This window comes from Cricetulus griseus, chromosome 4, assembly GCF_003668045.3.
Source record: "Cricetulus griseus strain 17A/GY chromosome 4, alternate assembly CriGri-PICRH-1.0, whole genome shotgun sequence".
NCBI lineage: Eukaryota > Metazoa > Chordata > Mammalia > Rodentia > Cricetidae > Cricetulus > Cricetulus griseus.
The window spans coordinates 16,900,145-16,925,255 of NC_048597.1; the positions used below are offsets into that span (position 1 = coordinate 16,900,145).

The 25,111-nt window shown below is 40.1% G+C and overlaps 1 protein-coding gene and 1 long non-coding RNA gene across 9 annotated transcripts in view; one reads left to right on the forward strand and one right to left on the reverse strand.

Annotated features, from left to right (window-relative positions):
• The window catches only part of C4H21orf91 (chromosome 4 C21orf91 homolog), a 60,251-nt gene extending 37,033 nt beyond the window's left edge, over positions 1-23,218 (forward strand). For 5 of the 6 annotated variants that reach the window (XM_035444371.1, XM_027412387.2, XM_027412388.2 and 2 more), the window contains exons 2-5: positions 127-260; positions 15,589-16,101; positions 17,127-17,189; positions 18,507-23,218. In XM_035444371.1, the coding sequence (XP_035300262.1) occupies positions 127-260; positions 15,589-16,101; positions 17,127-17,189; positions 18,507-18,673 (877 nt within the window). In that variant the 3' untranslated portion in view covers positions 18,674-23,218. Of the gene's footprint in view, positions 1-126; positions 261-3,528; positions 3,637-15,588; positions 16,102-17,126; positions 17,190-18,506 lie in introns of all 6 variants that reach the window. The other variant, XM_027412389.2, reaches the window with a different exon arrangement.
• LOC107978585 overlaps positions 4,030-25,111 on the reverse strand; it is a 51,707-nt gene continuing 30,625 nt past the window's right edge. The window contains exons 3-4 of one of the 3 annotated variants that reach the window (XR_004769853.1): positions 7,763-7,908; positions 4,030-7,681 (exon numbers count right to left, since the gene is read on the reverse strand). This is a non-coding gene — a long non-coding RNA (uncharacterized LOC107978585). Of the gene's footprint in view, positions 7,909-17,223; positions 17,911-25,111 lie in introns of those variants that run through there. The other 2 variants (XR_003484779.2, XR_004769852.1) reach the window with 2 other exon arrangements.

A 25,111-nucleotide genomic window follows, 5' to 3' on the forward strand; every position in this document is an offset into this window, starting at 1 on the left:
CCAAGCATGGCGATGATTGCCTGGTGGGGCTGTTGCAATCGCCACCTTTTTCGTTTTTCTGTGGGTACTGCAGGCCTTAAGCAAGTTCTTGCCATTGTGTAACTTGCCTTTTCTCTTTCTTCATAGGGGCACTATGAACGAAGAGGAGCAGTTTGTAAACATTGACTTGAACGATGACAACATTTGCAGTGTTTGTAAACTGGGAACAGACAAAGAAACACTCTCCTTCTGCCACATTTGTTTTGAGCTAAATCTCGAGGGTAAGGACGCTGTGCTTTTAACTGCATGCCATGAACTTTGTACAACTTTTTCTCAAATGTTTGAAGGTAAAACTGAAATTGCTTGAATGCCCAGAGACTGTGCTAAGTATGATCTGCTAGTTTTCTGGAAATGAAGCCAGAGCTAACAGTTATAAACTGAGGAAATGTTTGTCTTTAAAACTCTTAACATTGTTAACCTCATTTTCACTTAAGATGAAATGAAGGGCAGGTATTGTCTTGTCAGCATGAGAGTTTTTAGCACACATATCTCTATTGTGTTAAGAATCGACATGACCATTTACTCAGGCAGATGTAATTTTATTCCTTTCAACCCAGACTCTTAGTCACTATCTTCCCATCTTGTGGAAAGCTTCAAAAATTTGAAATAACATCCATTACTTTTAGTCATTTTTAAAAACCAAAAGGACTTTAAATTTTTTCTTGGTGGTAGTATTACTGTGAGAATTTGGAAAAGAAACTCTTCAAAAAGTAAAATAAACCTTTTGCTGAAGGTTAGGTTGGTGCATAGTTAACTGGGCCCTGGATACCAGTAGCTTATTTCCAGGAAACATGGGATTTAACCTTAACTTCTCACATAGTCATAGTGAAACCCTGAATCTTTTCAAGTATGTATGAATCACACTGAAAGGACATATGAAAATTCCCAAAAACAAAATTTGCCTTTTGAATTTTGAGGCTGTAATGTGTTACTGGAGAAAACCTTACTAGATACTAGATATATAGATATAGATATAATACTAAATATCTAGATGTTTGAGGTTTCAGTTTGAAAATAGCATTCATTTTGCCGTGGCCCAAGTAGTTAAAGATTCCATGATCTTTTATTTATATATTTTTTGGTTAGGAGGTGCAAAATTTCCTTATGTGAACACACACACACACACACACACACACACACACACACACACACACACACACACACACACGATGTGATCCTAGACTTTGATGTTCCTGTCAGGACTTGTTACTTAGGATGTTGCAGCTTCCAAATAGTGTGTCATGGAGCACCACAGAGCTTCTGTGGCTTAAGGAGAATGCCTGCGACTCTGGCTTTAGTAAATGTGGTGATTACAGCTAGTTTTAAAAGGATGACTTAGAAGTCTGATCCTCAAGTAGAGTTTGCATGACCATGCTCTGCCCACAGTGAAAGGGGCACACTCATGCTCTTCCCCGTGAATTCTGACATCATACGCAAGTTTACATTTTAGAAGGGCAGAGACAGCAGAAATGATCAGCTGCAGCCGCTGTGTTTTCTGTGGCAGAAACTGAGGTCTGGCTGTTGGGCTGCTCCAGTTGCTGTAGTGGTGACAGCAAGCTGTTGTTATGTGCCAGGCAAATGTGTGCTGGGAGCACATCTGTGCCAAGCATTGTACTAAGCATCTTAATGGATTATCTTCATTCAAAATAGCTCTGGGATGCCTGCTATTATTACTCATTTTGTATGTGATGAAATGGAACCTTAGAGACCTAAGCAATGCACTTTGAAGTCACATAGCTAGGAATTGATAGTCCTGGGCTTTGAAGCTTGGCCATCTGGTTCTCCTGTTTGTGACCTTAATTCCATTGATCTACTGTCAATAGGTAGTTAATTGTGGAATGGATGCTAGAGATCTCTCCTGCTGAATCCTAATTGGTTTGGGTACAGCTAGCTTTCCCTGACTGGTGCTTCCTGATAAGTAAATGACTATGTCATAACAAAATTTTATTAGAGACTCATTTTCATAATTGCTTTTCTGGCCCTAATGAATATGCCTTTTAACTAATGCTTTAGCTCTTGATAGGTGAGCATGGCAGTATCCTGTTTCTGAAATAATCATTGTCTATCATTCCAAAAGACAGAAACAGTTCTCAGTCTGGGTTAGAACTGTTTCATCTTTTCTGTGTATTAGAGTTAAAATTCTTCCCAGTTTATCTACAGTGTTAGTTCCTTGTTCAAAAATACATTTGAGTTTTCACTGCACTCCTGAGGTATTTTTTACAAACATGTTTAGTCTAGTATTATTATTGTTGTAGGGAAATGGGCATAGATTTCCACAAATGTCAGTTTTTATATCAATATCCAGGTTTTAAAAAATAATAATACTAATAATGGAGGGCTGGCAAGATGCCTTAATGTGGGAAAAGACTTGCTGAGGACCTGAGTTCAATTCCTGGATCCCACATGGTGGAAGGAAAGAACCCTGTTCTTCAAATTGTCCTCTGACCTCCGTGTTTGAGTTGTGGCATGCACATAAACACACACACATTTTTTACACAACGGTGGGAAAAGTGATAGAGTTGCATATCAGAAAAGGTGTAGGTTATACTCTTCATCCTTGTTAGTGGAATTATAATTTTTCTTTCCACAACTGGAATGTAAGAAGGACTTTAATAAGACGTTTACCTCTACTAACTCAGTGTAGTTTTCTCTGTAGTGTGGTAATATCACTGCTGTTTAGTTTCTTAACAAAAAAGAAAAAAAACAAAACTTTCCTCTAGAGCATTTCGCTTTTTTTTTCCCTGCAGAGAGCCCTATTAAAATGAAAGTGTCTTGAGTATCATGGCGGTTGGGCTAGTTCTTAGTTCAATATTCATAAATACAAATGGCATTTCATATACTTTGGATTGTTTACATTAAATGAACACTGGTCTAATAATGGGCCTCTTGTTTAAAAGCTGTGTGCATGCATGCATTTACACAACAAAGACAGAGGAAGAAAGGGAATTGACGACCAACAGTCTGATCTTATTGGAGGGGCTTTGTATTCTAGGCAGGGCACTGAGTTGTCTTTTTTCTGTGGTTTCATAGTAGTTAAAAGGAAAGAGGGTACTAAGTAACTTTTATGTTTCTACGGCATAGTCCTATTCCTCAAAAATCTAAAAATGTGTTTCAGGGGCTTCAGTCATTAACTGTTAACACCCAGAACTCGCCAAAAAGACGGCTTGGGCACTTGTAAGATAGGGATACAGATGCACAGATGGCTGTGGCTCAATTTTCGCCCAAGACAGTCCCAGATTTTACACAGCGTTAGTGATCAAGTACATTCATTGACTTCTAGATCATTATGGTAAATTCTCTAAACCTACTTGATAACCCAGTCATCACCATTCCCTAAATGGAAGCCAGAGTGCTAGGAGCCTTGAGTGGGAACACCTGTAACCTATCAAAGGCAGTAACAGTCCTGGAAGAGGATTGGGGGGGGGGGGTAGTAGCTACTCTGCACTATCTGGCTTTCCAATTAAGTAACTTAAGCTTTCCTTCCTATAGGGAACAACCCTTAGATAAAACTAAACCAGTTCCTGTTACACCAACAGTTTCCGTGCTGTTAAAAGCAAATGGGGCCCTCCAGAACTGGAGATTGCTCGATAATAATGGGTGAGCATGTGTCTGGCTTCTCTGTGTAGTATATCTATTGTCTGACTTCCCTAATTTCTTGTCCTTTCATGGGAATGCAGGTTAATTCAGCTCCTGAATCTTTCCAGCAAGAAAAACCTGTAATTTGCCTTAGTGAAGAACAGATGAGCCCGGTGCCTACCTCTACTGTCCCTCCATCCTGTGTTTGAGACCCTAACCTTGTTCATCACTAGTTGGTGTTAAATCCTTGTTTCTGCTTAAGAGCCGGAAATGATTGTTTATTGTTTAAGGTCCTCTTCCTCCACACCCTGCTTTGAATGCCAGCATCTTTCCACTCAAGCAGACTGACCCACTGCTTGAGGCCAGGAAGCAGCGAACACAGCCTAACATCAGCCGGTTTCTCTCGTTTCCCATCCTGTGGTGGCAACACTACATATTAAGGTTAACCAAAAATAGTGGGGAGAGACGCTCAGCCCTTAATAGTACTTGCTGCTTTCACAGAGGGCCCTGTTTTGATTCCCAGCACCCACAGGGTGGCTCACAGCCATCTGTAACTCCACTTCTGAAAGAGGTGATGCCATCTTCTGTGGGCACCAGGCACATACGATACACACACATTCTTGTATGTTGACACCTAGCTATTGTTCAGGTGAGAACTAGACTTGGTGGCATGCACCTTAGTCCTGGTGCAGCAGAAGCAGAGCCATGAGAATCCCGGGTTTCACTGATCAGCCAGTCCAGCTAGTCGATGAGTTCCACATTCAGTGAAAGACCCTGTCTCTTAAAATCGGGTAGAGTGATTGGCCTGGACGCTAGCTTGCGGCTGCACAGATGTGTACTCTGTACATATACATACCCAAAAAGAAATTGAGTTAGGAACTCTGGAGTTGGTAACAGAAGCCCCAAGCCTTGGTGTATGTCTGTTTCACTTTCCTTAACACATAGTTTCCATCTTCAGGCTTGTGTCACAAGCCAGGGGCACTGAGGTTAGAAGACCATTGTGTCACCATTGCCTCCTGTGTGGAAAAGGAGCTTTCCCTGAGTTCCACCAGCCAATTTCCTGCCCTTACATTCAGAATGTTTAAGAGTTGCTGGCTCCAGATAAAATTGATGTTTTACAAAGAAAGGTATAGTGTATATTGAGTAGGCAACTAATAAAATGGGTCACACAAATACTTTTTTTTTCCCCAGTACTAAAGATTTCACTATAGTGAAGGCAAACTGTTTCCATTACAGTTGAGACCAATTAGTGTTCAGATGAATCCTCTAGCCTTGGGGCTGAACTGGATGAGAGTTCAGTGGATAATGGGTTGTACTCTGAAGACCAACATGCAGCCATACCTAAAGTGGGCTTGTCAGAAAGCTGTAAGGATTTTCAATTTTTTTGACCTATCTCAGTCCATAGAATGTCATAATTAATCCAACTCCCCAGGAAGAGTGCCCCAGATATTTATTATTAGATTAGAATGAATGAAATTAAGCCCAAGTGATTTAGTGTATGTTAAGCAGGGACTCTTCCCTGGCTTTTCTCTGCCTCTGTTCAGAGGAGACCAGTGGCCTACTCCCCTTGCCCTGGGTATTCTTGTAGAGACTGCGGGCAGGCAGCTGAGAGTGAGAGCCTTCACTCCGACACTCTCTGGAATTGAGCACCTAGGCCAGGTCTTCTATTGTGACCTTGCCACTTTCTATTTGGCTTTCCTTCTCGAGATACCAAGGCCAACACTGCTGTCTCGATTGCCAGTTGTCACCTCCAAGACAGGCTTCATGGTTTTCCTTCTTAGTCTTGATGTATTATGCCAGAGTATAAGTTAACAAGCCCAACTGTCATCATTGTCATTCATCCAGCAATGCCAGCCATGGAGCATAGGTCTGTTTCTTTGTCCCGATGGTTAGAATGGCACTGCACAGTGGTTGGTGCTGAGCTGGGTGACAAGGAGCATGGTACTCTGTACCATTGAGGTCCCAAGCTCCACAGAGTGATATATACTCCAGAGCCAGGTGGAAATCCCCACTACTGCGAGACCGAGCAAGTTCCTCATCTGCACTGTTCAGTTTGTCTAGAAGTTCATGCTCATCTACATATGCAACAGGAAATGACTAATGTTTCCTCTCATTTAGTGAGAATCTGTAGCAAAAACGCCGTAGACCTGAGCGGGGAAACTGGAAACCCTTTCCTTATGAACTGATTTTTAACTATAGTCTAGCAGTTGTAGCACAAACATGTAAATTTCTCCCATGTTAGCCAAATAGAAGTAACTTCATCGTCTTTGTATGTGATATAATGAAGGCCCTGAAGTAAGTAAAGTTACCCTCCAGTGTCACATAAATATAAAAGACAGCCAAGGGCCTTTGGTGCCAGGTCTCTGGTGCCAGAGATGTTAGACCTACAGTCCCTGGGTAAAGAGTGTTTCTTTGACGTTCTTACTTTTACATTGGTTTAACTGTACATCCAACCCCTCTGGTAGTGACACCTTCTCTATGGTGGTGACATTCGGTTTGTAATAGCAGCGCCTTCCCTGTGATAGAGACATTCTCTCTGGGACAGTGGTACCCTCCCTGTGATGGTTACACTCACTCACTAGGATAGTGTCACTGTGTTGTGAGTTTTCCCATTCTCTCTGATGGGTCGGTCCTTCAGGCTGCTTTGTAGTGTGTTGTATGTGTTTTGTTCGCTGAAACAATACTGGTATGTTTTGCCCGAGCCCTCCTAGCCTCACCCCTGGTCTTTGTGCGGTGTACATGAAACTGTCTAGCTGATCACCTGCTGTCTCTCTCCCTCCCCTCAAATTGCCTACATTTGCAGCTAATTTTAGACATCTTCACTATATCCCGTGAACACCTGAGCCTGCATGTCTAAAGGTAGATTTTTCTACACCATATGTCATTTTGGAATGACTGGATGAAATAACTGAAATCCTCCCTGTCTCGCAAACCAAAAGTATTGCCGTTGGAGATGAAGTATGGAGGTGGTAAGGGCTTACACACCTTGCTGAATTATGCAAGAGGGCATTTCCACAAAACGACTGTGCCTGTTAAAATCCTTTAAGAAGTTAAATTCCTCAGCTGGGCTGAGGCTCATGGAACACAATAGTTGAGGCGGGAAGATTTAGTGCACTTGAAACCAGCTCAGACTCAGAGCCTGCGTCACGCAAACAGAAACATTCCTTCAAATGAGCAGCCTGCTCGCCCTGCCTCCCACCACCACCTCCCTTAAGTTCATTGTCTTCTCTTGTTTCGGGACAGGATTTTGCTATGTAGCTCTGGCAGGCTGAAACTCACTAGGCAGACCAGTCTGCCTCTGCTTCCCACCAATGGGGACGAAAGATGCGACATCAATATTGTTCTTTGTATTGCGCCCTCCTCTTGGTGGCCATGTGTCCACTTCACTGCTGTAGGGACTTGCTTGTGTGTTTGTCCCCTGCACCCTCCCCTTTCCCTGGGTGATTCCATAATGACTAGGTGGGAGTCTGTTTGATTTACTGGCAGGTGTTCAGCCGTCACAGAAGGACTAGCAGAGCAGTTCAGTGAAGGTGGGATTATCATTATCTTCCCACACTACTAAATTAATACCAGGTACTCTGTCATTTAAAAATCGGGTTTTTTTGTTTGTTTGTTTGTTTGTTTCGTTATGCAACAAGTTGGTTTCCCTTAGCTTTCTGTTTGGTTAGCCCAAAGTTATTTTTACCCTAGAATTATGAGAATGTAGTTATGACAGATAACCACACTACATAAAGATGTTTATCCCACCTAAGATAAAACGTTAAGTCGGTGTTTGCTGCTGCAGCATTATTAATAGGTTTCTTCATCTCCATTGCACACTTGTTATAAACAGAAATATTTATAGCACTGTGGTCAAAATAAGGAGAAGCTAAATTGTCTGCTGTTAAAATGCCACATTTGAGTGGTTCACATTGGTCTGAACTACAAGGTAAAATTTTAGCTTTTGACAGCAGAGTTAAAGAATCTTAGAAAAATCCTTAAAAAATACTTACCTGGAGCTTGAGAGTCAGTGATTCAAACATAAGCTGTTCTATAAGTAGTCTGGGGTCTCTTCATCTTTTCTTACCTGTAAGAAAACCAGTTTCTCAGTCTGAACCTTAACTGGGAAGATGGTGATTGAGAAGACAAAAACAGTTGAGACAGTTACTGAGACTCTTGCTTCTGGATCCACTACATCTGGCTGGCTTGTCTCCATTGATGTGGTTGCTGCTATTTTCAGGCTGTCTTCGAATAACATTCATCTTTTTAGTTTTCCCATTGAGACACTGTCACTCTTCTTGAAAGTTGGTGTCCCTGTATGCCACATGGAAGTGGATATTTAAAAGTGCTAAGTCTGTTGTTTCATAGTTATGCTATATTGCATCATAATGTAGTTTTTATGATAACATTGATACAAAACATAGAATAAATGTTAGAACAATGAATTAAACTTATTTAAAGTGGACCACTTGAATGTGTAGGATTATTTAAGAAAACATGGTGTGATTTTATTTAATTTTGCCACTTTATTTTTTTTTCTTTTTCGTTTGTTTGTCTGTTTGTTTGTTTTTCGAGACAGGGTTTCTCTGTGTAGCTTTGGAGCCTGTCCTGGCACTCACAAGAGATCCGCCGGCCTCTGCCTCCCGAGTGCTGGGATTAAAGGTGTGCACCACCAACACCTGGCTAATTGCGCCACTTGAAATTATCTGACTTTGGTGTATTTTAATGTACTTAGGAAATAGACCTAGTCTTTTTATTCTATGTGGTTACAAACTTAAGTGTCCTCCATTGTGGTGAGGCTCCCAAAAAGATGGCTGGGGCTTCTAGCCATGCCCTTGTTCTAATCCTCTTAATCAGTTGTCTGTGGCTGAGCAGCCCTGTCCTAGGCAGTAGCCTGCCCAATATGGTTACATTTCAATGAATTAAAATGAAACTCAAATTCAGAGTTGAGTTCCTGGGTCACACTAACCTCATTTCTGATATTAAATATCAATGTGGCTGGTGTTTGCAGTCTTTAATATCTTAGATAGAGCATAGACATCACAGACAGCTCCCTGCTTAAAACATCAGGTATACAAATTAGAGAGTAGACTTGTGTGGGTTTTTGTACTCTTTTAGTAATAAACAGTTGTTATGTAGGTGTGTTTCCCCAACTTTCCAACTGTTTGAATGAGAAAGTAGAACTCCACAGGAGAAGGATACTCTTGTTTGCTTTGTTTTTGAAATCATTTGTAATTTATATACACTATCAGTACATACATGTACTTGTACCTTGATGTCTCTGTTATTTGATGGTGAGGTTTCTATTTTGACATAACTTCTCTGAACTCTTGGCTAACTGAAGTTTTCGGTTATAATTTGTTGATTGAAGTAAGCTGTTTTGATTACCTGCTTAATCCTCTTAACACACAAAATCTTCAGCTTGGCAAAACCAGCCCAGAGCAGAAATCTGTTGCCTCATAAGACCACCTGTTGTGTGTTCTTCTCAAGTCAGGGTTCTCAAATATGGGAAAGTCACTGAGCCCATAGGTGTGCTGGCTAATGTGATCGCCAATAATTCCATCTGCTACACAATGCAGAAATACCCAGTTACCTTGCTTTTAAATGCTGTGTCAGGACCTTGAACACGGCAGACTTTATTTAGTTGTTTAAGTGGCACTTGAGTTTGCTAAACCTGGGAGAGGTACAAGAATAGGGTTCTCCTTTATCACAGTATCCCTGCAGGCACAGGGAGCAGCTGCTCCAGCTTTCTAAGCAGGAACCTGTCTTGGGGAATTCAGACCCACCTTTAGTGTCATGTCTAACCATGGCAGGATAGACAACCTGAGCATCCTTCCACTCATGGCAATGCTTGGCAACAATAAAAGAGGAGTATCCTTTTGAACCATAGCTTGCCTTCTGCTTGCTAAACAAATTCATACTAATGTAGTCAGAATGGGTGTGTCAAAGCTTTGTTCTAACCAGTCAATCCAGACAAACACCACTACAATCAGAATACACATTGAGTTGACCTGACCTGGCTCCAGAGCCTTTGATGTCACAGATATGTGTGAATCCACTCAGGCATTGGTATGGACTGTTTTTATTTGAAGAACACATTCTCTGTTCTCATGATAGTTGCTTCCCCTCTATATAAGCCAGTGTCTTAGAGAATTGACTTAATAGCAACCAAGAAATCAGTAATTGTGTATGAATGCAATGTTTTGTTCTATCTCCCCTTCCCTCCCTCCCAAACAAAATTTGTGTAGTATGGACCCACTCAGTGCCACCCCTACTACTGACATGACCTCTTTTATGTTCTGTTTATCGATTTGTTCCTCAAGTGGACTTCATTTTAATCTCCTCTAATGGAACGATATGCATGTCCAATCATTTTTATAATTAACAATTGTTTTAAAAAAACATGCCAGTACTTAACATATGTGAGTATTTCTACTGTCTTAGCAAGGTAAATTAATCGAAAGAAAACAGTTTAAATCCTGGAAAATTATCTAAGCCATAACTAAACTCTCTTGCTCAATTAAAACAAAAACAAAAAACCCACCCTGCCAGTAGGAAAAACCTACAAAATCAGAACAGGATCTAGTTGATAACTAAATGTTCACCAGGTTGTCAGGTAATGTGATTGAAGAACACATGAAGTAAAGCTGTGTAGCATCAGTGGGGACAGTGTGAGAGACCATGTTTGTCGTCATTGGGGACAGTGTGAGATCATGTTTGTCATCATTGGGGACAGTGTGAGATCATGTTTGTCATCATTGGGGACAGTGTGTGAGATCACGTTTGTCATCATTGGGGACAGTTTGAGAACATGTTTGTCATCTTTGGGGACAGTGTGAGAGACCATGTTTGTCGTCATTGGGGACAGTGTGAGATCGTGTTTCTTCGTAAGACCATCTAGTACATCTCCTAGACAAAAGTTGCTTAGTTGATTTCACCTCTAGTTAACCATAAATATGATCTGCAAGAGGTTAGAATGGATGGGACGAGAAGTACAACTCTGTAAGAGTTTTGGCATCCGTGGCTTTTTTTTTTTTTTTAATGACTTTTGGAGTTACCTCTCTTTTAGAAAGAAGCGTTTTAGTCACACAGTAAGCAGATTAAATAAGAGCCCAGGAATAGCCTCAATTTTAAGAGTAACAGTGGCATTTACACATAAATACTCATATTGCAGTAGTTTTTGCCCCTCTGGGGGTTTTGATAGGCAATTTTATTTTAAAGAGAGAGTTAAAGTATGTGATTGTGAAGACAACCTGCCAGGTGGGTAATCAGGAGAGTTTTTAGGACATAGAAGGAAGGTTTAAGTATAAATTATGTGTTCTGGTTTGTTTTCTATTGCTGTGATAAAAACAGTTTGTCAACTGTGTCAGGTTGACAGCTGAAGCTATGACAATCCATCCCTTGTCACCTTGACACACCACTTTAAACCATAACCTTTCCTTTTGCATTTGTCCCTAAGATCTTATTGTTAATATTCGGATAAAATACAGTACAGCCTTAAAAGTCCTACGTCTTTTAAAAATTCTGTCACTCTGAGAGATGGTGGCTCATGCCGTTAATCCCAGCACTAGGGAGGCAGAGGCAGGTGGATCTCTGTGAGTTCAAGACCAGCCTAGTCTACAAGACAGCCTCCACAGCTGTTCCAGGACAGCCTCCAAAGCCACAGAGAAACCCTGTCTCAAAAAACCAAAAAATTATAAAAATAAATAAAAAATTCTATCACTTAAAATTTCAGTTTCTCTTTAAAATTACAGTCTCTTAAGTTTGGGCTCCTGGAAAATCCAAAGTAAGTTAAATACTTTGTTATTTTAAAAGGAAAGAACCAGGGCATTAAAAGAAAAAATCATACTTAAGTAAAACCAGAGTCCAGCAATGTAATTATAAAATCTGGTAGCTCAGTGCCTGAAATCTGGGACTCACTTGTGAGCTTGGCTCCAAAGGGCTGTGGCAGCTCCCCTTCTCTGACTTTGCCATCCATCAGTAGCCCACATGCTTATCTCCTAGATAAAGACATCTTCAGTCCACACCTGCTGCTGCTGCTGCTGCTGCTGTCCTTAGTAGCTGCTCAACAGTCCTGGCCTCTCCAATATCCTGGGTCTCCAAATGCAGCCAAGACTACACCTTCACCAGTAGCCTCCTCTGACCTCTCACAGTGTCATGCCTCAGCGTTTGTCCTTGACAACTTCAGTCCTGAGGTCTCTGATAATAGAAGTAATCATTTCTCCAGTGTTAATGTGAAATGGTAAATTAGAAAAACACATGATCACTGAAGAGTTTGTGTAAAGTACGCATGGTATTATTGTTTTATTTCTTTGTTTGCTTTTGCGTGGGATAAAGAATGTTCGCAGATATTTCCAAATTAAATTTCAAAATTTAACGAGGTAAAAATTTTATTATAATTTAACCAAAAATGTTAAAGGCTCAAGGCTCACTTGATAAGCAGGAGTTTATATGAATCAGCCCTTGTTGTATTCTTATATGAATTGCTATTTAAAATATATAATGAAGTAAACTTTATGATTTTCTTGGCAGACTGATACCACAGGCATCTATTTATGTATTACTGCCACTCACCACTTAGAGTGTCATTCTCTAGACTAAAGCATAGGAATGACTTCACTGACAGGTGCCCTTAATTATCCTGAGTAAGCGGCTTAAACTGCCTACTACCCTTTAAGTAAGATGGTAAAACTGCAGGCAAGCAGTCTGTACATGACAGTTGGTAACATAAGGCTTTCATTGTTGGTGTTGATGCTGCTGCTGTTTGAATATCCTTTTAACTTTCCCAGACGTAGTTAACCACTTCTTATTGCATGGCAGACATTAGGACCAGGGATTGCTGATGAGTAAGCAAGGTAATGACCCCTTTCTACACAGAACTTACCTGGCAAGAAACAAAAGCAAGTGAAGAGGCCTTGGCAAAACCCTGGTGTAATAACTAACCTAGGTGTGGAGGTTAGAGAAGGCGCCTTAGAGGAAGTGAGAACTAGAGAGAAGATGCTGGTAATGGCCCAGGTTGGCAGTGGGTGAAGAGGGGGCTAAGATTTGTATGGCAGCAGGAGGAGGAGGAGGAGGAGGAGGAGGAGGAGGAGAGAAGGAGAAGGTGGGGAGGGGGAGGGAGCTTTAAGATGAGTAGCCAAGGTCTGAGCTTTGTCAGGAGCTGAGAACTGATTCCCTTAGGAATTTCTCGAGGTCAGTATCTCCAGCCCTGCATTGAATTGCAGATGCTAGCTGATTTGCTGTTGAATGGCTTAGTCCCCTAGTTTGATCTCTACAGAACTAAGCATCTGAACAGGCCTGCACCAAGGTGGAGGGCCAAGTCTACCTGACTAGAGAGGACAGAGAGTTTGGAGGTATTGGTCTACAGGAAGGGAGATGGTTGAGAGATATCTGCTGATAGGGTCTATCAAGATGGAAGAAAGCACAGTTAGGAAACAGCCAGGAAGATGCTGAATAAAGAAGAGACTCCAGTTTTGCAGAATGGAACTGAGAGCTCTCTGAAGATGATAAGATGTCTATGTTTGGTCTTTATCACCATTGGGTTACTAGGAGTTTCCAAGTCCACACTCTCCCACTCAGGCCAAACCTCATGGCTTCCGTGGTTTGGGGCTGAGACATGTCAGGCCACGACAGAGCATGGAGCAGGAGGGCGCTCAGGAGCACTGCTCCACCCTCTTCTTTGACTGGTCAGTGGTTCCCACACTCACAGAGAGACTGGAGTTTAAGTGTTGAGAGTGCAAGCAGAGGAATCTCATTTTGACATGGTGAACTCTGGGAGCCTATGGACCATCGCAGAGCAAAAGTTGTAGGTTATATGGAGCATGCACGCAGGGCTCAGAACTGATAGGCCACCCAGAATGAGATTTGGGGCAAGCTGACCAAGTCCCCGGGGATGCTAGCCAGCATGACATTTTTATCTCTTACTTTATGCCGCTGAAACACAAATTTTACATGATCTTACTGTTCACCAGACTTTCAATTCCTAATAAAATCACAGTCTGAGCTTTTAAAGTTAAAAGGGAAGAAGGAATGTAACTTTTCATGTCCCTTGACATGTGGTTTTTAGTTTAGTTTTGTTTTGTTGTTTAACCTAGCAGCTCACTGGCTTTCCTTAGTCCGTTTTCACACATATTTAGACTGAATCATTCTGGCAGGCATTCATTTAAAACTCTACATGCCTGATTTACCTTCAGTATGGAAGGAGAACTGTTTGACTTTAATGTCTTGAATTATAAAAAAAGTATGACTATTTTGAAAAATGTTTTGAATTTGAAAATGTATACTATATTTTTAAAAGTTTCATTAAGAAAACTGGGAGCTGTAAAAGGATAGGCAAAATATTTCTTTTTTATAGTGTGTCATGAATACTTATGATTGAATTTATACCAGCTAATGTGCTATATGAGTAATAATTGTGTGTAATTCATTTCTTCTAGATAAAATTACCTTGATAAGTGTTAATAATTGCAAAATTAAACTGGGGAAGGTGTAGACATTCTGATTTTCTTACAAAATAAATTGAAACAGTTCATTGCATTTGAAAAGCTTTTATGTTTATTATATATATATTATATATGTTCTGATTCTGGTATATATCTTCCAAGCAAGAAAACTACTAGTTAATGAAATCCCATACTCTCAGACATTACAGGATATTGCCATTGCTCTTGGTTACCCTCCAAAACTTGATGGTAAGACCATGTTGCTAAAGAGGACACAGAGTTGAGTCATAGAATATAACAGTATCCATCTGGCCCCAACCTGTATCTTCCATCCCTACTATCTGTCATCATAGTGCTGCAAGGTACTATGCATGCTTCTAGAGGAGAAACAGTCTTATCCAGCTGGGAATAATGGCTGGCCTGACAAGACATGCCCACTGGTCAATAGTGGCAGCAATGTTACGGGAGTAACCAGTCATTTCTGATTTGATTTAAGGCCAATTCTATCAGACAAAACTCTTGCCTGGTACCAAAGCTGATACACTGGACCAAGAACCAGTGGCTGGGTAACTCGCAGGCTTGTGGCAGGGTAGGAATAGTGGTGGAGGAATAGGGGAGGAATTGAAGAAGAGGAATGGGGAATGAGTATGGATTTGATAATATCCTTTTTAAAAACAATTTTCTTAAAGAATATGATTAATGTATGTTTTGTTGCAAAACGCCTTTCTGGGGTAGACGGATTTGTAGTGTATGTTCGTTTGTGTGTACGTGTGCAGAGTCGTGTGCACTGTGTGGAGACCCGAGGTTGATGTTGGCTATCTCCTGGGATCTCTATTCACTCAGGCCAGAGTTCACTGTGTGCTCTGAGAATCCAGACTCAGTCTGTCCACTGAGGCCTTCCCCAATCCTTGAGCATTTTTTAATCGAACATTGTAAGTACGTACTCCATGAAGATGAGTGACAGCTGGGAACAGCAGTGTGTGTGGTTACACTGTATGTACTATGCCACTGGACTGAGACCTGAACTGAATCATAGTTTTCCAAAGTCTTTGCTAGTCATAAAAATATTCCTGTTGAGCTGGAGCTATGGCTCTGTCAAGTAAAGCTCCCACTGTGTTAGCATGGGACCAGACTCTGGTCCCTAGGATGCAGGCCAACTAGGCAGAGAAATGGACACAGAGACTCATTGACAAGACCATTGAGTTTCAAGTTCAGTAAGGACTCTGCCTCAAGAAATACAGGGGAGAGCATCCAGGAGAGACACACTTCGTTGACCTTGGGCTTCCACACATTCATTGGCCTGTATGAACACACATACACATGCAAGTGCACACATACAGTAAGTGAATAAAAATATTTTGAGTATAAAGCTAAATGGAGACATAGATTAGGCTACATTTTGTGTTATCGTGTCAATACCCTTTAACATTTTCCTCTAATTTGCAAATGAGTTCTGTCAAGAATTCACTGTAATTCCTTTGTACTTAAAGTGATGTTTTATTAAAAAACTGAGTATTTTTTGAGTTTTTATCCTGTCTTCTTTTTGCTTTAGGAGTACCAAAGTCTAATCTTTTACATACCAGATCACTTCGGGGCCATAAAGACTGCTTTGAAAAATATCATTTAATTGCAAACCAGGATTGTTCTCGATCCAAGCTTTCCAAAAGTACTTATGAAGGAGTTAAAACCCTCCTGACTAAGAAGATAAACTGGATTGTACAGTATGCACAAAATAAGGATATGGATTTGGATTCTGAGTGTTCCAAAAATACCCGACATCACCTGTTTAATTTCCGGCATAAACCAGATAAGAAATTACTCCCACAGTTTGACTCTCAAGTGCCAAAGTACTCTGTGAAAGGGATAGCTGGGAGCACCGGTGGCCTCTCAAGCTACACACAAAGAATTTTGGAGCAGAGGGAAAATACAGACTTTGGGCTTGCTATATTGCAAGACTCAGATGCGTTGTGGCCTCACAAACACAACCAGGCACAGAAAAAAGAAGAGACGAGCTCTGGTCCAGAGAATGTCCAGACCCAAAATCCACGTTATAGCAGAGAGGAACGTAAGTAGTGTGGGAAGGAGGAGGAGGAAGGCGGAGACTGTGGGATTTGTTCATTTTGGGGGGTTGGGTAGTAGTTGGTTTCAGTTGGTTAGATTTTTTTTCTCTCTCCCCCTCCCTCCCTCTCTCTTCCTCCCCCCTCTGTTTTAAATGCAAAATTATAACTTTTATGAACATAATATTTAAGTGACAGATTCAGCAAAAGCAAGATGGCTTAAAAACTTCTCTGGAAATGATATGTAAAATAAGATTCTTTCTAATTTAAATAAAAAAATATCAAACGGGGTAGGGGGGAGAAAAAAACCTTCTCTAGAAGGTTCTTAAGTATGTATTACATACTGAATTTCCCTGGCACCATCATTTACTTTGTCACTTTTAGTGACCAAATAGAATGGAATTAGCAAAGTGAATTGAAAGTTCAGGGTTCATACTGTGTAACTCGAGCTATTGGCCAGTATATATTGTCATGTTGCTAACCCCTAATAAGACTAATTGGCTACAAGGTCAACTTAAAAACCAACATCTGGCCATTTACTAAAGGGTAGAAGGTAAATACGAACATTGATTTTAAAATTTGAAATGGCATATTTTGTTTGCACCTTTTCTACAAAATTTCACTGGGATGATTTTAATTGGCTTATAATATTTGAGCTCCAAAGGGACCTTGACTATATCTTTAGACCAGTTCTTGATTCTTTGTGTAAAGGTTGTTTTACTAGATTGACATTTCATAGTGCTTTAGTGTTTTAAAACCCGGGGTCATGCCTTATCCAAAGCTTCCTCGGAGTCAGTGGGAATGGGCTGTGAAAGAGGAGCTACCAGAGGCCAGCGGTGACTAGGCTCCTTTTGGCTTTTTTTTTTTTTTTTTTTTTCAAACTCTTATTTCCTGTGGCTGATGGAGGTGTTCCTGGTAGTGGTATATAAAATTGTTTCTTATGAGGATTTTGTGATTAGAATTTGGTACACTTTAAGAACCAATACTTTCCTAGGTTGTCTGTGGTAACGATGAATGTATTTTCATGTTTCAGTGAATTCAATGACTCTTGATGAAGTAGAACAACTGAATACAAAGCTCCAACAGCAAATCCAGGGTAAAAGAATCAGTTCAATGCTTTTTCCTCTGTGTGAAAAATGCTACTACAAAATATCCCCTGATTGAACATTGTTAGTTTCCACATTACGTAAATTTGGAAATTAAGATATTCAGACCTGTTGAGGTTTCTGAGGCAAACAGTAAGGGACCTTCAGGAAAAATAATCTTGAGTGGAGACTTCAGCCCTCCTCTTGCCATCATTGACTTCATTGTGGGTCAGGCACTCTGGGGTTATGTGTTCCGATATTTCCTTAGGGCAGTAGGATTAGCCCTGGTTATCTATATAAACTAGAACCATTTGAAACACATGAAAATAGTGAGATAAGTGTAGTGACCACTGCCAGTTGTCATCAGCTTCAACTGTTACTAAAATATAGCTGTGTTTTCCTTATCCCTTGTTTACATTCCTTTTGCCCCACCAAACCACCTGCATGGATTATTTTGAGATCCCTGACAATAAATATGTCAGGGCTTTGTTTACAAAACAATCAGTTACATACTCCTTATCAGCTCTTAAAAAAAACACAAAACACTACTAATTCTTTAGCATCATCATAGACATCAACACCTATATTAGTCATCCCCATTGTCTTTTATTTCAGCCCTTCTCATTTAGGTGAGGCAATTAGTTGCACTTCGGAGACCTTTAAAGTTGCTTGCAGAGATTATTCACTCAGTCAGTAGCAGACTTAACTGTAAAACTTGAAGCACACGAGCCTCTGAAAACAATAAAATAACACTAGTAATCCCAGTTTATGTCCCTTAAATACTTACAAGTAGGACCTCATTTAACTCTCACAGCTGGGAGAGTTTGCCATTCCTGTTGAATTTATCCATAAAAGGAAATTCAAGTAGGAGTTGATGACTTAGCTAAAGCACATACAGACACATATGATTGTAGGATCCAGGATTTTGAAAATCCAGGTAACCTGTTGCAAGCATCTGGGAGTTTCTGGGCCTGGATGTTAATGAGTTTTTATCTGATAAGTCATTCCATTCTGACTGAACCTATTAGTGGGTTATAATGGAGAAGGGGCTGGAGTGGTGGCTGCTATCGGTGCTCTGTATACTATATATAGTCTTTCTAAGCTTGCCCTTGATGGAGAAGAGATGGCGTCTCAGTTATCTATAAGGAATGTAGCAGGATGGTCAACACTGATCAGCTTAGGAGAAAACCCGCTGTTTTCCTTGGCATCAGTTAGTTTCTTCTTAAATTTACCCAATGCATTGTGTCCGTATTTACTTAAAATAGAAGTCTTAGGGTTAAACGTGGTCCATGCACTAAAACTAAAACTACTTTTTAAATCCGCAACAGAAGTGTTTGAAGAGTTAACACACCAAGTCCAAGAGAAAGACTCTTTGGCGTCTGAGCTCCATGTCCGCCATGTTGCTATCGAGCAGCTCCTCAAGAACTATTCCAAGTTACCATGCCTGCAAGTGGGACGGGCAGGACCGAGGTCACACCTGCCCATAAACAACTGAACTGAACGTAGCGTCTGACTTTTACCCTCTGTTAGTCTGCCAAGTATGTGTACCTCGAACACATTTGAAGAAAGTTATAGTCCATTCTTATGGTTGTTGTACTTGCAAAACCTAAGATAATATCTATTATCTTAATCTAATAAAGAAGGTCACTCTAGTCTAGGGTTAATCATTTGGCTTCATTTGGGGACTTTTTCTTATAGTCACTAAATGCCCCTCCCTAACTTTTACCAATACTGTTACTGTGTGTTTTTATTGGACATTTTCCATTGTAACTCAGCTGTCAGAACAGTAGAAGCCTAATGAGGTCTTATGTTAGTCTGAACTACCAGAGATAATTTTTGAGAGGGAAGTAGAATTCATAATATCACCTTATTTATGAGCAATATTTTAATATAAAATTTTATATATCAAATTGCTATTTTGGGTATTTTTCATTGTCTTTGTAAATGTGTGTGTGGATGGCCATGTGGATTTGCACTCCAGTGTGTGAATATGTTGCCCCATATGAAGATCCCGGCATTTTGGGGACACGGTGTTTTTTTTATAACTGTTATCTTCCTTTCCAAAGATAAATATGTTTTGGATATTATTTGGAGAAGCAGTCTACCTAGCTGAGCTGTTTAAAATACTAATAGCATATGAAAGTGAGATTAATCACTCTCTAAAGCAAGTATCGGAGAAACTAAAGCCCATTACTGGTTCCTAAGGGAAGCGGTTCTGAATTAGCTTAGGAAGGAAATACCATCCTGCTTCTTGGTTGTCCATCGCCATCAATGTAGAAGCGCCACTCTGCTTCTCAACTCTTGTGACTTTCTCTGATGTGCTTGTTTGGGGGAAGAGTAAATCATCTCTCAGCCCTGAGTCCAGTGGAGCAGTGGAGCTCCTGGCCTCACACTGTGCTTGTTTTAGTTGTTTTGGTTTTTTTTGGGGGGGGATAAAATTATGTGTGTCTCTTCACATGCAATTCCAATGACCTGTTAACTGTCCAAATTCTGCTAGCAGCATCACTGAAATTAACCCCCCCCAAAAAAAAAAGGGAAAGAAAGAAAAAGGACCTTTCCAAGTTTTAAAATCTAAAGAGAGAGAAGATTACGGATCAAAAAAAAAAATCAACACTCAATAAAATGAGCCTGTTTTTAAAAAGATATAAGCTACTTAGATTCTAGATTCTTAACTAATAAAAGCTATGACCAATCCAATATTAAGACAGGCTCTAGATGGTTTTTAACTGGTGCTAGACTTTAATGTTGAACACAAATGGTATTCTATTTGCCTAAGCAAAAAAAAAAAAAAAAAAAATGCTTCCCTGTAGCAAAAACACCTTTTCCTAATGCCAAGATATATTAAATTGACCTGGGTTTGTTCGTTAGTTGATACCCCATTATTTTTGCTTTTTCTTGAATAAAACTTAACTTTGAAGCATTTTGGAGGGAATTTTTGAAAAAATACTATTTAGTTTCAGTGTTTTGAGTCATCCAAAATGAATTTAAAATCTGGAGAGTAGAGATGAATGCATTGCCTTAGTTTTGATAAGCTTTACAGTGAATGTGTGCAATATGGAAGTGTCTACATTTACAAGCTGGGGAAAGATGTGTCCTGATTATGCCAGGAAGTATTTTAGTGCTTCGTCGTTATGGTTACATTTTCATGTTTGACTGTTCTCCTGCTTGCCATAACTCATTAAGAATGTTAGCAGCCAGCATATTGCACACATTTGGGCTTTTGTCTTGGTGGTGTAAAGGCAGTCAGGGCAGTCATGGGAGTCTAGGATTCTTAGTATTTGGTGTGTGCAGTACTTAGTGTGTTTCTGTCATAGGAGACATATGGTGCAGTCCTAAATACCAGTGTTATCCAAAGAAAATGTTTGCTGAACTCTTTGAAGAGTTTTCTGGCAAACGTTTAGTTTAGTTTTGACTGGCTGGGATTTTCCCACGAACCAATTCATTTCACTTAGATATTTCACCTGAAATGTCAAAGGATGGTGCTCCTAAGACTATACCTGGTGCTGGTAGTAACACTAGGACTCATTCTTGTGAATTTTGTTGCAGTATAGTATTTCATATTGTTTACCCACAAGTTCCTTGTAGTTGCTTGTATTGTTGCTGGATTTTTGGTTGGTTGTTTGGAGACAGGGTCATGTTACATAGCTATGGCTGGCCTAGAATTTTCTAAGTGGGCTGGGCTGACCTGGAATTGGTGGCAGTTCTGACTCAGGGAGAGATACGGTGCTGTGATTCAGGTGTACATCCTGTACCTCGATTCACAGGCTCTCTTGATTGAATATGCAATTATCATATATGCATAAATAAGGATGGGGACAGAGTTCAGTTACAATTTAGGGAGCTATGAACTATCACAAATACTGGTTTCTATATTTGGTTCTTTCTAAATAGTTGTCAGTGTGTTTTGAGAAAGTTCAGAAGAAGCTCTCACACGTGATTTCACTTTTTAAAAATAACAGAAGACAGACTGCTAGTGAACCCTTCTGTTTCAGAGCTTCTGTGAGTGTGAGAAGTGGGGTGAATTTTTGTCATACTAGATTTCATAGTTGATTAAGAGTTTTAAAATCAGAAGTCAAATTTGATTTTAGCATGACTTTTGTCTTTAAAGATTGGTGTTTTTATGTGCCTGAGTATATCAGGCCCTGAGGTTAATTCCCATTACCACAGTAAATATATAGAGGGTTTGGTTTGGGTTTGATTATGTTGTCCAGGCTAGCCTCAAACTTAGCATCTATCTGACTGTTTTAGCCTTCTAAATGCCAAGGCTCAAAATACACTGCCATGCCTGGCCGGACTTTTTTGTATTGTCCCACCTTGTAACGTTTCTCTTTAGATTATAGTCTTTTCCTTTGATTCTAGTATTAGTTTCTGAATTACTTATGTGGAAAAGGCATCCACTTGAGACACCATAGTGGTAAGCCCAAGCAGTCGATTTGTCTTATTGTGTAATTCTTGGATGCAGTATTGGTTTCTAAGCTACATGTTCATTTCACCATAAAGTGCCCATTTTTATAAACACTTAAGGATTATTTCTCAAAATGTGTTCATGTTGGCAAGTGATTTCAGAAATACAGTGGAAATATATTCTGTTGTTATTTGATAGGTAGTGTATGATTCCTTGGTTTTGTATTGTATCATATCTGCTACTGAAAATGGCTTTTACCTTTTTCCATTGTCTGTATAATGTCTATCTTGGTGGTTTTTGTTAATTTTTAAACCAATTATTCTGATCCATTTGTATTAATGTTTACCACTTTGGGTTTTCTTTTCTTTCTTTTCAGGAGAAATCCGCTTTCCTTGTTAACACTGTGTGTAGCACAAAACAGGTGTGCTCAAACTTAACTAGGAATCTCTATAGCTTTTTAAAGGGTTCAGACTTGTGACCATGAAAAGTAATTACATGTATGTGAACTACTTTAATGGTAGAATATATTGTTACTTTAACTTTCTTTTTTTTTACTTTCTTGCCAGTTCATTTACTGACAAATGTTACTATTGTTCATGCTAAAGCAAGATGTGTCACTATTTTAAAAGTTCATAAATATAAAAAATTTTATTTGCCCTCTATTAAGATATGATTCTAAAGCAGAGACTTGATTTGATTTTGGTCTGATTCCATTTTTACCTTGACCACATTTTTTTTTTTGAGGAAATTTGGTTTTAAAAAAAATCACTAAAGGACAGAGCCCTGAATAAATGCCCTTGCCACGTTACTCTTTGTGGTGATGGGTACAGAAGTGCTTATGAGCTGCAGTAAGAGGACTCTGTGAGGAAGGGGAGTTCACAGTGGGCTCAAAGGGATGGGACTTGGCCTTGCATTTCCTTTCTTTCACCTCCATCAGCCCTCACCTCAGCAACTCAGGCCGCATCTGCCTCTATTCGACCGGGATCATGTGTGTCTGGAACTTCAGGATCGTTAACTCTTAGTTTATACAATATACCTTCACTATTACTTTTAGTTTGAAGGAGTCTCTGTTACAATTATTTAATAATTTTCCCCAATTTCAAGTTTACCAACGTGAAGCAGAAGTGTCATGGAGATGTATTTGTTCAAAGTGCACCATTGACATTTGCCTCGTGAGTGTAGCTGGTTTTCTTTTGGTGGTGTTTTACTTTTCCCCATCCTACTCCTTCCAGAAGAGGTTTAAAAAGTGTTCAGTAGTGACTCTGTGTGTGTGTGTGTGTGTGTGTGTGTGTGTGTGTGTGTGTGTGTGTGTGTGTGTGTGTGTGTGTGTGTGTGTGTGGTGTGTGTGTGTTAGAGGGAGGGAGGGAGCTTTAAACCCAACTAGCAAATGCTGTAGTCATTGAACTTTAATCTTTGCTGTTACAAGTTTATTTTAAACAATTGTGCTGACATTTAGAAAATGAAAATGAAACTGCTGTGGTGAAAACTAAGTTTGTTTCAGAAAAGTTTATTTAGTCATCTGGGTTGTTATATGCAATAATTTATATATTTGTAACTGCCTTGAAACTGTAACTAGATAAGCTTGTCTACTATTTTTAACTTTACAGTAATAAAACAAATATTTTGTTATCTGTCTGCTAGTGCCTGTTGATTGTTTTTAACATTAATTTATTTACTGTGTGTGTGTGTTGGGGCAGTGGTGCACCCGACCACCAGAACCTTCAAGAGTTGTCTACACTGTGAGTCCCAGGGATCAAGCTCAGTGGTAGTCCTCCTCCTCCTCCTCCTCCTCCTCCTCCTCCTTTTCATCCTCCCTCCTCCTCCTCCTCCTACTCCTTTTTTTTTATTCAAATAGTTTGCCTACATTGAAGGTTTTGTGTAATCTAACTCTGTTTATCCAGTTAGCTGATTGTGAACAATTTGCGTTTTTTAAGTTGAGGTAGTAAGAATAAAAGTTTAGGGAGCTGGAGAGATAGCTTAGGTTAAGAGCACTGGCTGCTCTTCTGGAGGACACAGGTTCAACTGCTAATAACCAACTCCAGTCCCAGTGGTGTTCCAGTGCCCTGGTTTGGCCTTCAAGGGCACCACACACACACACACACACACACACACAGAGTGCACAGACATACAAGCAAGCAAAATATCCGTATACATAAAGTAAAATTTCGTAAAAATGAATAAAACATGAGCATATTTCAACTGGCTTTTTAAAGTATATTTAAAACAAGTAAAGTGTAGTATTCAAGATCACTGTGGTTAGCAGAATGAATCAATATTAAATTAGCCTTTAGTCATCCATGGTTTAATTTCTATGAGGACTGACGGAATGGCTCTGATTAAGAGCACTTGCTGCTCTTCCAGAGGAGCCATCTCACTGGCCATGGTACAAGGTCAGAGGACAACTTCTTGGAGTCCTTTTTCCTTCTACCCTTTACCCACTGGGCCATCTCACTGGCCACTCCTGAATGATTTTTAAAGTCATTTTTATGATGTTTCTATGGTAATAATGTAAAACTGGGACACAAAGACATTCATGTGAAAGGTCAGAAGTAGATTACATGGTAATGTCTGAGGATCGAAACACTGAATGTGTTGGGAAAATGTTAATTGCCTTTGGAAGTCACAAAAATCTAACAATCCATGCCTATGGCCTAGCACTTTGGGGGAGGCAGAAGGATCAGGAATTCAAGTCTCCTTTGGCTATGTAGCAAGTTGGGAGCTAGACTGTCCAAAAAACAAGTCCATTGACAGTCGAGTCATAGTTCTTCGTCAGGAGAGGAAATATAGACTAGGAGTGGCGTCTGTAAGCAGTGCTGGAAAGAGCTCCAGACCACAAGTGAACTTTTCCCGTTTTCCTTCTCTGTGACAGGAAAAATTCATCTTGACTTCTGTGTCCACATTCACTCAATTTTATTCCAGTTGCTCAAACTGGAGGGTTTCAAATTAGCTATAAAATTGTTTGTTCTCTATTTTTGTCAGTGATCTGTTAGAACTCATAATTCTTTACAGTGCCTGGAGCCTGGCAAGTACCTCTAAGCACAGTGGCTAAAACAGGCAGTGACCAGAAGGCAGAACAATGCTCCTCTTATGTAAATGATATTCTAAGTAAGAAGCCTCTTAAAGGCTCTGCTTCTACAATCTGATCTAAAGGATGTGTTAGGTCCTTTTCATCTTGAAATTCATTTTATATCTGCAAAAGTTTCTATTTTTCGATGTTCTACTTGGGGGGTGTGGCATGGGCTACCAAGTTTATCTCCAGATACCAAATCTAACCATTTTGCACCTGGGCTCCCCACCCCAACAGTGTCAGTAAGGACAGCATCCATTATCCATATGCAGTAGAATAAGCTGTAGGCCACTGGCAGCCAGTGTTGAGTAGTCCTTCCTTGCTATAAACCTGACTAAGCATAGTAATTGATTAACCACCCTTTGCCTACCTCCCCAGGTGTAGGGTCTTAGCCCAACTATGAAAGGCTGAGCTGGGTCCAAGGAAGGTAAGTACACTGCTCTCCATTCCACAACCTCCTG